Source organism: Oryza glaberrima, chromosome 1, assembly GCF_000147395.1.
Source record: "Oryza glaberrima chromosome 1, OglaRS2, whole genome shotgun sequence".
In the NCBI taxonomy this organism is placed as follows: domain Eukaryota; kingdom Viridiplantae; phylum Streptophyta; class Magnoliopsida; order Poales; family Poaceae; genus Oryza; species Oryza glaberrima.
In genome coordinates, this window is record NC_068326.1 from 33,992,240 (window position 1) to 34,004,360 (window position 12,121).

At 44.6% G+C, this 12,121-nt stretch overlaps 2 protein-coding genes across 4 annotated transcripts; one reads left to right on the forward strand and one right to left on the reverse strand.

Moving 5' to 3' along the window:
• Positions 1–1,228: 1,228 nt before the first annotated feature.
• LOC127754285 (protein TRANSPARENT TESTA 1-like) lies at positions 1,229–3,518 on the reverse strand. The gene is made up of 2 exons (XM_052279767.1): positions 2,617–3,518; positions 1,229–2,156 (listed from the first exon to the last, which is right to left on the reverse strand). The coding sequence occupies exons 1-2, from the start codon at positions 3,310–3,312 to the stop codon at positions 1,722–1,724; spliced, it is 1,131 nt and encodes a 376-aa protein (XP_052135727.1). The 5' UTR covers positions 3,313–3,518; the 3' UTR covers positions 1,229–1,721.
• Positions 3,519–8,805: 5,287 nt separating this feature from the next.
• Positions 8,806–11,815, forward strand: LOC127760567 (uncharacterized). 3 transcript variants are annotated; one of them, XM_052284846.1, is made up of 5 exons: positions 8,806–9,028; positions 10,114–10,397; positions 10,494–10,705; positions 10,789–11,053; positions 11,201–11,815. In XM_052284846.1, the coding sequence occupies exons 2-5, from the start codon at positions 10,140–10,142 to the stop codon at positions 11,507–11,509; spliced, it is 1,044 nt and encodes a 347-aa protein (XP_052140806.1). In that variant the 5' UTR covers positions 8,806–9,028; positions 10,114–10,139; the 3' UTR covers positions 11,510–11,815. The 3 variants fall into 3 exon arrangements, with proteins under 3 accessions (XP_052140806.1, XP_052140808.1, XP_052140807.1); XM_052284848.1 differs by having other exon boundaries at positions 8,806–8,946; XM_052284847.1 differs by lacking the exon at positions 8,806–9,028 and adding an exon at positions 9,059–10,025.
• Positions 11,816–12,121: the final 306 nt, after the last annotated feature.

Genomic DNA, 12,121 nt, shown 5'->3' on the forward strand with positions numbered 1-12,121 from the left:
TTATTTCAGAATCCTTTATATTATATAGGACGGAGGGAGTACTACGTAATTGATTTTCTATAGATTGCAGACGAACAGTTACTCCTACCTGCAAAAATCATTCCCCGGGGTTGTCATATGCTAGCTGCAGGTGGCATGAAGCAGTTGCTAAGGGTGACAATCTAAATTAACCTTTTTAGTCCATCAGGGTTTATATAAACACTCTATTCTCAGTAAAGAAAAAATTGTACTCGGACAATTTTATACATGGGTATTGCTAACTGGCAAAATTTTCTGCCTAATGCATGGTTTATTTACAACTGGTTCGTAACATGTGTATCATTCCAAAACGGTCTAATAATCTCCATCGAAATTCCGGTATAGGTTATACGTGAACTTTATTGTATTTACATAAAAATAAAATAATCTAACTTAATTAATGGTCATAGGTTAAATTGAAACATAGATCTTACAAAAAGATCATGTAGAATCTACCTAATAACATTTCAGTTTCTTTATATTTTCTTAATTTAATAATTTAAAGTTTTTTAATTTAATAATTTAAAGTTTTTCAATTAATAAATAAAAATTTGCGATTCCCATGGAGTCTTAATTTTAGGTTTTCATTTAACAGTTTGGGGATTAGGAGTTGATATTACAAAGTTATACATGGTTTGGAGCCTTCACTATAGTATTGTCATGATTTAAAATTTATGAAAAATCTAACTAACAACTTGCTCTTATTTTAATCTTAGCCATTATATATATATTATCTTGCTCCCACTTGGATTTATAGCCAATTTATTCGCTAATTCTCCGATTAATGTGGGAGCTTATTTAAAGTTGCTAATAATCAGTACTGGTATGTAACTTGAACCATTATATATCGGTCTCACATGGATATATGAACATAATTATTCACTATTTCTCCTATCAAAAGGAGAATTCCCCTGCAGATGTATGATCGACCCAAGAATTTCGATCATGCATGGAAAACCACAGAAATGACTTCAACATATAGCACTATTTCAGTCATCTTATCAGAACTCCATGATTCTACTTGCTCTTCTATAAATTTTGAAACAGGCAGATTTCAAGAAAACAAAATTATATATATACTGATGATAAAAAAAATTGTAGTGCATGCATGCATAATTAATAAAAAAAAGATTACTTCACGGGGGAAAAGGGTAATTAATCAAGAACTACACAGATATATGATGGTAAATTAAGCAGTATCCGATCGATATAAGTTAAGAATTAATCAGCTCTCTCATTGATCAATAATCGTTTAATAAATGCATGTAAATTAAAATAGGTTCCAAATTACCTGTTTAATTAGCCTGTGAAGCTGAGAAATTTTCTCCGATACAAAGCTGGGGACATAGCCTCACTAAACAGCTCACACTCTGGCAGAAGAAAATTCATCTACTTCACAGGCTCACAGCTTTCGATCGGCACCGGCTGAAAGCCACCTTAATTATTGTGTGCTAATAGTCTGCTTAAATTTCCTCCTAAATCCCCACGGATGCATGCACATATCAGCATACATTACTCTCTAGCTAGTAGCTATAGTTTGATTAACTTGTTGTCTATATGCTGGACAATTGCATGGTTAACGTACTAAGTAGATATATACGCGAGCAGCAGTGCTCACGTATACATAGACTTAGTAACGAACCAGGCAACTGCAGCCTACACATCATGATCGATCATCGTCGACCTCGACCGATCGATATTTCTCACCGTTGGAAGCTTATGATGCGGTCTTTGTCGGCGGGGGTGGTGGCGGCGGCGGCGGCGGATTCGGCGACGGGGAGGTGGTGGGCACCGAAGGAGCGGACGTGGTCGTTGAGGGAGCGCTTGTGCTTGAAGTCGGAGCCGCAGGCGCAGAACCAGCGCTTGCCGCAGTTCTTCTCGTGCGTGCGCCAGTCGCCCTTGACGGCGAAGGGCTTGGCGCAGCGGCGGCAGCGGAAGGGCTTGGCGCCGTGCTTGCGCTTGTAGTGCGTCTGCAGGGTGCGGAAGTCCTTGAGCGGCCGCGCCCTCGGGTGGGCGACGTTGTTCTTGCACCCCGCCGCGCAGCAGTAGCACGGCAGCTTCAGCATCGCCAGTGTCTGCGTCCCCTTGAGCGACTCCGGGCCCTTGCGGTACTCCCGCCCGTGCCCCCACATGTGCATCTGCATCATCATCATCCCCACATCATCAATTAATATTGCAACGTACGATCGATCAGAGAGCTATACGATAATTGGAGTATGTGTTCTGAATAATTGAAGAAACGAATGAAGTGGTTATATAGTGTGTGTTAGTGTTCGATCACTTATTAGCGCCGAAGCACGAGAATATCTCATTGTGGGGATTTGTATACGAAATAATTGTGTGTTTTGTACATTCTCAGATACGTAACACTTCAGGCAGTCACACCACCTGTAGATTCAGTTTGTGAGTTTGTGATGTCCGTGTCGGTCACAGACTCACAGTTGAAAATATATTTTCTAAAACTAGATTTATCTGCGGGGGATTTCCTTTTCCAAAGATGAGCATATAAGAATTTCAAAATTTATGAAAACATGGGATGTACTAGGTAAAAATCAAAATGGAAGCTAGCTGACAAAGATCAAGGACGTCATGTAGTACCTGCATGTTGTTGTATCTGTTGAAGGTTTTGTTACAGACATGGCAGATGAACTGCACCGGGCCGACGAGGATCTGCGCCGGCGTCGGGATCCAATACCGGCTGCTCATCGCCACGCCGCTCTCCGCCCCGACCCCGCCGAACATATCCCCCACGGCGGTGATGCTGCTCGACCCTTCCACCGACGCCACCGCCTCGCCGTACTGCTCTTCATCCCCCTCCACCTTGCAACCGCCATGCATAGGCTTCCACTCGTCCATCTCCTCCTCCCCTACGTCGTCGTCATCCTCCTCCTCATCGTCCTCCTCCATGGTGACCTCCTGAGCGCTAGATCCTGTAACCGGCAAGCCGATATTCAACTCCACGCCAGGCTCCACTACCCCGGCTGCGTGTGCACTGCTCATGATCTCTTCTTTCACAGGGTGCTCATGCCTCTTCGAATTCCCCTCCTCGAGCATGCTGAGCAGCGGCAAACAAGTCATACCGCTCTTATGATCTTCTTGAATTTCACCTCCGCCATCTTCACCAGGTACTACTGTTTCTTGATCCCTGGAAGCCATCGAGGACGACGAGGAGAAAGACGACGACCACGACGAGGATGACGCCGGCCGCGGCGGTGGCTTGAGCCACTCGAAGAAAGGCGAGGCGGCGACGACCTCACCTTCCATGGCGCTGCAGGTCCGCAGCCCCATCCTCATGTAGTCCTCGATTATACCGATCGATCTCTACTTATACGCACACAGAGAGCTCTCACTTAATTATTTACTCGCATGAGAGATGGTATATAGCTTTCTTGTTCTCGGGGTTTGGTGGCGTGGGGAAGATGGGAGATGAGGAGGGGGAGGAAGAACTAGAAGAAATGTGTGTATAGCCTAATGTCAAGGAGTGCATGTGTCACGGTCTTGAAGAAAATGAAATGGCTGGCTGGGAGCTGGGGGCCATTTATATGCCTTTGGGTGTATGTCTCTTAGTACGTAGTATATGCAAGGCCGCTTCTTGATGGTTTTTTTGTTCTTTTGGAGGCTTTCACACACGAGCCAAATTGGGCAAATCCGCCGCCAGGGTTGGGAATTGGGATCATGGGATAGCGCGTGAGAGTGTGAATGTGTTCGCGCTTGATAGCTGCGTGGCCCTTCTTCGCTGAGGATCGCTGGCTGCTGGTGCTATTTGTGGCGTACGTGCTGGTGGCTGCTGCGTGCGGCGTACCTAGCTAGCCTGGTTTCGGACCTTGCATCGGCGGCCCACGCGTGCCGCGCGGCTGCAGGAGCGTCGTCGCGACTGCAGGGCTGATCGGTTGGCCAAGTGCAGTACACCGGGTAGGGAATCAGGGAAACAGAGGATAGAATTGGGGAAACTATTTTAACAACTCGAGTGGATGTCCACCTGTTGGTTGCATGTTATGAAAAAATATGAATAAGATAGATCAATATGTAATGTATCAATCCACAAACATATAAGTTAAAATTCAACTTTTACAGATTGTAACAAAAATTACAAACAAAATTTAAATTAATATATGTATATTTACAGTTAAATTTGTTATTTTTTTACCCGATAGAATTGTTCGTGTGTCTTTGTCCGGTGCACCTACGGCGGCAGCGGTGTCCAGTTTTTTTATTTCTTTTTGCCGTTCTGTTTTGGATTTATTTTCCGATTAATTTTTCTTTTTGTTATTTAGTGTACACACGCAAGAAGAGCTCAAAAGTTTTTACACAAGATGCACAAAACAAGAGAATGTCTCTTTGGAACAAAAATCCACTTCCCACTATACGCCAGAATGCTATACACTGCCATACGCGGGGCAACGCAGTGCTGCTGCTGCTGCCGCCGAAAAGCCAAAAACAAGCGGTCGTTGTGGATTTTTCCCGATCGCGAGGGAGGAGAGCAAGGAACAAAAAAATCCATGTTATTTGAACCAACTCATTTCATGATGACTTTCTCTAAGAGCAGGTACAATAACAGATTATAAACCAACTATAAACATATTTTAAGAAGATAAAAGAGGAGAGATAAGAGTGCGGACTACAGACTTGTAACCAGCTGTAACACGAACTCCAAGACGCATGTGTGTATAACTTGTGGGACCAGATATTGATTGTGTAGTATATATTTATAGGTAACTATTGTATGAATTAGCTATTAAGTTGACTATAGATAATTTGTAACCAGTAGTTGGCTATACTATAAACTTGCTCTATCAATGATCTACTCTCTCTCTCTCTCTATTCAGTGATCGCCCTCGTGATCGGCAAGATCGGCGGGAGCCGGAAAAATACTTATGCCGACATGGCAGAGTGCAACTTTACCTTACTCCCAGTAGAACGAGCGACGCCCTTGATCAGGTGGCCCGCGCGCGAGACTCCGTCAAAAAGGCGATCGACCGACCGATGGGCGCCAGTCTGGGTGACCAGACCGCACCGAAGGAAGGGAGAAAAAAAAAATCATGGTTCGTTACAACACCACGCCGCGCGCCAACCATCAACCGTTCAAAGCTCTTGAGCTTGAGCTGGGACGTGTCAAGGGCTCAAGGCGGGTGCATGCACGAGCTGCGCGCGCGCGCGTAGGTAGGCATACGCGTGCAGCGTACATGGACGAGCTAGCGATTTGGATCGATCGGTCGCCTTTTGAAACGGTGGCGCCATCATTAAACCTGGACCAAACCGTAGAAAGTTAGTGGCGAGGTGATTCAAAAGCAGCGCCCGTGTTGGACTCGGTCGAGTCTCTCGCGTCGCGTGGAATATACGAGTGCGCTGCACGGCGGCATGGGGATCGTGGGGGCTTAGGCCTTTGGGGGATGATGAGATGAGCTGAACGTCTCTAATAGACGACGTCGGACGTTGGAATTGTAAGGCCTAATTGGCTAATTCCGGCAAGGCCCATAAGGCCATAACGACCTATGAGCACATGCGGGCTTTTGGAGCCCCGTTTCGTCGTTCTCTCCAGCCTTCATGGACAATACGCTGATCGGCCCAATCTTGCCCAGTAAGTGATATGGCCCAATGTCAAGTCCTCCGATAAGTGGTCCGACGGGCCCATTAGATACCAAACATTGCTGGCCTGCTGATAGAATAGACTAGAAAATCAGCGCACGTTGGCACGCTGGGTATTTAGCCTGTGTAACATCGAGTATTAGCAATACATAGTTTCGATCAGATGAATATTTTAAAAAATGAAAACTAAAATCTAACATATACCTAAAAATGATATGTAAGTGCTAAGAAATAGAGTGTAAAATCAAGACACAAATCTACTTTTATTCAAACCCCTAGTTTTCTCTCATTAGTTTGTTTTCTCCCATCTTCCCTTTCCTTACTTTCTATCCCTTTTCTTTTCTACCGAGGAGTTTTTCATAAATTTCATGATAATTGTATTTTTGTTCCATCAATCCTTTGTTGCATACACTCCTTTTTTTCTACTTAGTTCTCACTCTCATTTTCTTTGTTTTCATGCTCAGTCGAGCACACCTGTGATCGTTTGGAGAAAACACATGTTTTATTAGGAACACATCTTAGAATCACGATTTTGATATTGGTTTTTTTCCTACTTACTTCTATACCCTTTAATTTTATTGTTTATTGTAAATCTTTTTTCTCCAGAAAGTACATAATGGTACGTGAAGCGTCATAGATTCTTTATTTGGTCAATGTGATTTCTTGTTAATATATGAAGAGAAGCATTTTCTAAACCATTTTTTTCTATCAGATACCTAGGTGGGTTCTGGGCTACATGGCGACACCGTTTTTCTTTGACACCTCCCCTCTTAATTATCTTAATATATAGGAACATTGTACTAAGCCTATAATACTTTTATTTGTGTTAACAAATTGCCTATAATACTTTTATTTGTGTTAACAAATTAACAATGTTGAATTTAATCAGCTAAACAAATAAAAAAATACCTAAAAATGATCAAGACACAAATCTAACTTTATTCAAATCACCTTGTTTTCTCTCATTACTTTTTTTTCTCCCATCTTCCCTTTACTTACTTTCTATCCTTTTCTTTCCTACCGAGGAGTTTTGCATGAATTTCATGATAATTGTATTTTTTTTCCATTAAACCTTTGTTGCACACATACCTTTTTTTTTGCTTAGTTCTCACTCTCATTTTATTTGTTTTCATGCTCGATCGAGCGCGCCTGTTGTTGATCTCCAAAGAACTCTGAGGTTAAGCGTGCTTGGTCTGGAGCAATTTGGGATGGGAAAAAACTTGTGTTGGTCTGCGAGGGCAGTCTATGACCTATGAAAGCTGCCAGATATAAGCGGGCCTGGTCTCGGAGAGGCGGGACGTTACAAAATGGTATCAGAGTCGACTCTCGCGGTTTCATGGGCACGTGTGTCGCAGTTGCACAGGCATGGTGCGCATGGCTGGTGTGGACCCGGAGTGGTCACACATTGGAGAAAACACATGTCTTATTAGGAATGCATCTTAGAATCATGATTTTGATCTATTTTTTTGGTTTGAATTATATAAAGTCTACAACTTACTTCTGTACCCTTTCGTAGACCTTTTTTTTTTCAAAAAATTACATAATGGTACGTGAAGCGTCATAGATTTTTTTTATTTGGTCAATGTGATTTCTCGTTAATATATGAAGAGAAGCATTTTCTAAATCGTTTTTTCTATCAGATATCTAGGTGGGTCCTGGGCTCCATGGCGACACCGTTTTTCTTTGACACCTCCCTCTCTCGATTATCTCAATATATAGAGACATTGTACTAAGTCTATAATACTTTAAATTGTGCTAAAACCTAACATTGTTGAATTTAATCAGCTAAACAAATAAAATCCATCACGTAATAAAACTAACACACTATGAATGTGAGGTTACTCTCACAACTTATTATAGATAAAATATTTTAATTGTGGATTGGGACTTTATAGTTTTCAAAACAAAAAGATTGGAAATCCACTGTAAGAACTACGAAACAGTAAACAACTTTGTTATTTGATCACCAGCTTAATAGGGTGAAAAGGAAATATAAAGGAAAAGAAAAGGCGGAAGGATCTCGATGCCTTGTCACCATCACAGCTCGCTAGTTCCATCGTGCTTTGTTGTTTGTCGCTGTCGTTGGAGCTTGTGGCCATTGAGAGTTGAAGGCTGTTAGATCTGGCGTCTTGGAGCCATGGCTACCGATAATGCATGTCTGAGCTCATAAAAAAGGGATATAATAACCAATGAGGAAGACGATGCCAGCGAGAGCAATAGGAAGATGATGGCGGCAACAACGACGTTGCCCCTCGAACCTCCCCATTGATGTATCCTACTGGAGACCTCCTTGCTCCCTCCCTTTTTGTCGATTTTGTCGAGCTTGAGCTTGTGGCCATTGTTGCTATGGACGGCATGGATATGCTCGACCTTGGTGTTCATCGGCTGGTTGATGCGTCCAGCATCCGCATTTACGAACTAATAAACCATCACGGCTAGTCGTCGACGACTTGATACCCTTGCTCCCCTGAATGAACAGCTTCCAAAGGATCCGGAAAATGTCATGGCTACCGTCTTCGTTGTCTCCAATTTTGTGGCGGCTACGATACACCGCTTGTTTCTGTTTTTCTTATCTAGGAATATTTTTTTCCTGTTCAGATCTGTTTCTATTTTCCCTATCTATTTTTACATTGAGATAGATCCTTTTCACCGGTTCTTTTACGGCCTTATTGTATGGCTTATACTTATCCTTATAAGCTAAATTTTGAATTTTAGAATTTAATTTTGAATTTGATATAATTTATTTTATATCATTTGCTTTTGAGTCTCTAAGGATACATATATAAAAAAAATTACTCATAAATAATTTTTTATTTGCTAATAAGCGATTTAGATAACCATATGAATATAAGCTAAACATTCCTGTGTGATTTTTTATCAGGTATATGTTGGAAAGCTCTAGATTTTTATCTTTTTCTTGAGTAATTTTATTTCCTTGATTCCGTTGGAAGGACCAAGAACCTGATTTTAGTCCACATTTCAATGACTGATGTATGTGCGTATAGCGAGAAAGAGGAGAGTAGGCAAGTAGCGCAGTGCAGGGAGTTTTTTTTTTTTTCATTTTCTTTTTTACCGTTTGTAATTTCAAGATTTATCTTCAATTCTAACAGTGACAACTGACAAGTGGACGGGTTGTTTTTTTTCTGAGAATACACAAGTGGACCAATCAGTGGCTGGCAAAATGTCCTGCTTGAGATATATGGATGGATGAGATCCACAGCCGCCTGGGGCGAGCTCGAGCGTGGCGGCGGAAGCGCGGCGAGGTTCAGCAGCGGGGATCGGGGAGGCGAGCCGGCCGGCAGAAGTGCGGAGGCGGAGCACAGCGAGGAGGGAGACGAACTGGTTGGCCACTTTGCCTCAACCATATACAAAAATAGTGTTTCACCGGATGTTCATCTTGCTGCTCTTTTTTTCCCTCAAAACTGTAAGTATGCGCGCGAGACTTTTCCTATCTTCTCTCACTTCATTTCTGAACGAACATCTTTTCCCTCTTCATTGTTCCATTCCTATTATCGGAACGGATGAACAGCGATTTTTCTCATGGAATCTTTATTCCTCTAGTTTCGTATGATGACCCGGGCAAGAGTTCTTGATCTGTCGTTATCTACTTATCTTTATATGGCCAAGTCCAGCTGCCCAGCTCCATGATTGTATTGCCTGTTAAGCCTAGCCTGTCCACACTTTCTCTGCATACCATATACTCTAACTTCCATCAAGAGAAGTCAGCAATAAATCATGGACAAGTACCAACCTAATACTTTTATGGACTAAGGATGTGCATTGTGCGATATCATTTCGAACAGTAACAATCATGTGTTAATTAGGAGCACAGTAAAACAATCCTCTCAGAAGACGCCAGTGCCTCCTGTCGTCTCAAACGAACAGATCGAGCGAGATCGATCGGACTGCAAACAAAATCAACATCACGCTGTTCTTGTTGCTCCCCCCGGTAGCACACAGCTCAGCAGCCAGAACGGACTCGGCAGTTGCACCTTACACAAAAAAACGCAGTTACGGCCAATTCAGCCTGCCAGCCGGTACCACCATTCGTAGCAATCGTACCAGTCCCCGCGTGTACAAGTGGAGTCTTGGAGACATCAGGTACAATTGACATGGATATGGGTGATGATGTAGATATGTGGATCTCATAGCCGCGATCTGCAAGATCGATCCCGCGAGTTCGACCAACTCTACACCCCGGCAGAACACCACGGTACAATCATTATCGTACCATTCACTGATCGTCTGATCCACTGCCGGTGTTCGACATAGACACTTCACATGTAAACCTGACCACGACTCCACGAGAGGTGACCACTTCACGCTGCACACTGACGAGTAAAACTGACAAATGAGATTGTGAGAAGAACCGCTCCGTCTCTACGATTTCCTGGTATAAATGTTGATGTTGCCTGCACCGTGTAAGCATGCTCGGACTCCGGCTAATCATCGGGGCGTCACCTGCGTTATACTAAGTTTCTTTAATTTCACTGCCTTCGATCTCTGCAGGTTCGTAGATCGACCAGGAATTCGCGATGGTTGCGCTCTCCAAGTTAGTGCTGATCACTGCAGTGGCGCTGCTGGGCTGGGCGTACAAGGTCGCGCGGCCGCCGCCGCCGCCGATCTTGGGCGGTCCGGGAGGGCCACCGGTCTCCTCTCCGAGAGTCCAGCTCAAGGACGGCCGGAACCTGGCCTACAGGGAAGCCGGGGTCGGCAGGGAGATCGCCAAGTACAAGATCATTTTCTCCCATGGCTTCGCCTCCACCAAGGAATCCGACTTCCCGGTGTCCCAAGTAACAACTGCTGCTGCTAAACTTGCATGCGCGATCGTCGATGTAGTTCTTGGTTGTGAATTATACCTTGATCCCCTCTGTTTAATTTAACTGCAGGAGCTGGCAGAGGAGCTGGGGATTTACCTGCTGTACTTCGACAGGGCTGGGTATGGCGACAGCGACGCCAACCCGAAGCGGGGGCTGAAGAGCGACGCCACGGACGTCGAGGAGCTCGCCGACAAGCTGCAGCTCGGGGAGAAGTTCTATGTGGTTGGGACTTCCATGGGCGGCTACGTTGCGTGGAGCTGCCTCAACTACATCCCTTACAGGTCAAAACATATGCATCACAGCATCAGTTCATCTGATCGGTCTTTTCTTTTTCAGTATCTGATGAGAGGTTGGACGATTGCAGGCTGGCCGGCGTGGCGCTGGTCGTGCCGGCGGTGAACTACTGGTGGCCGATGCCCGCCAGTGTGTCGGCCAGTGCGTACCGCAAGCTGGACGTCGGGGACCGGAGGACGTTCTGGATCGCGCACCACATGCCTTGGCTGTTCTACGCCTGGTTCAATCAAAAGTGGTTCAGGATCTCACCGATCGTGGAGGGGAAGCCCGAGGCTTTCACTGAAAAGGACTGGGAGATCCTAGCTGAGATTCAGAGAACTGGCCAATTGGACAGGGTAAGCACCTGCACCGGATCCCATGTCCACCAACTATACTAAAACTTAGGAGTAAAAAAAGACGCACTCGTGCAGAATAAACCTTAAATGAAAACGAAACAGAGAGTCGCTTTGACATGGGCTCGCCGTGCGTGTAAACTGTTTCAGGGGAGGGCGACGAAGCAGGGAGCCTACCACTCGCTGTGCCGCGACGCGACGATCCTGTTCGGGGCGTGGGAGTTCGACCCGACGGCGATCGAGAACCCGTTCCCCAACGGGGACGGCGTCGTCAGCATCTGGCAAGGGCGCGAGGACAAGATCGTGCGGGTGGAGGCGCAGCGCTACGTGGCGGAGAAGCTCCCGTGGGTACGGTACCACGAGCACCCCGAGGGCGGCCACCTCTTCATGTGCGCCGACGGGTTGGGCGACAAGATCGTCCGGGAGCTCCTGCTCGGCGAGGAGCCGCGAGATTTGTAGACAGATCGAGTTCGTGTCCTGTTTCGCTACACAGAGAGGGGAACACAAACTCACAGATTGGGGAGGAATATAGGTCCAAGCGGTGCTTGTAGTTGTTGATGGAATAAACCTCCGATTTGCTAAACTAGAAAATCGAACTTAAAATCCTGTGAATTTCTAACTTCTGATATGCACCGCAGTCTGTGCTCCGATCAGGCTAGTGTTGAATATATAGATTGTGTTTTCTTTTCCGCGTAGGTGAATTAAAGACTGTTCATTCACAACCGTTCATACAAAACAATAAATCGGCATAATTAAATTTGAAAATATACTGTTCATTCAATTTTTTCTCATAAATATTCGGGATGCAAAAATTTTTACGTAAATGTACCATTGATTTCGTACAAACATTGCACAAGAATAATGTCGTGGACGGTATTGCGCGGCGAAAATGTGAGACCGCGCGGTCTTGCATTATGGGAGAGCGAGACTAATCATTATTAGTTAATTAGGATAATTAGTCTCTAATTATTATTAGTTAATTGTCAATTAAGTAATTAAGCACTAATCAAATGAAGCCGTTGGACGATGTCGCTGTTTGATTTCGCGAGACCATATAGTCTCGCTCTTCCA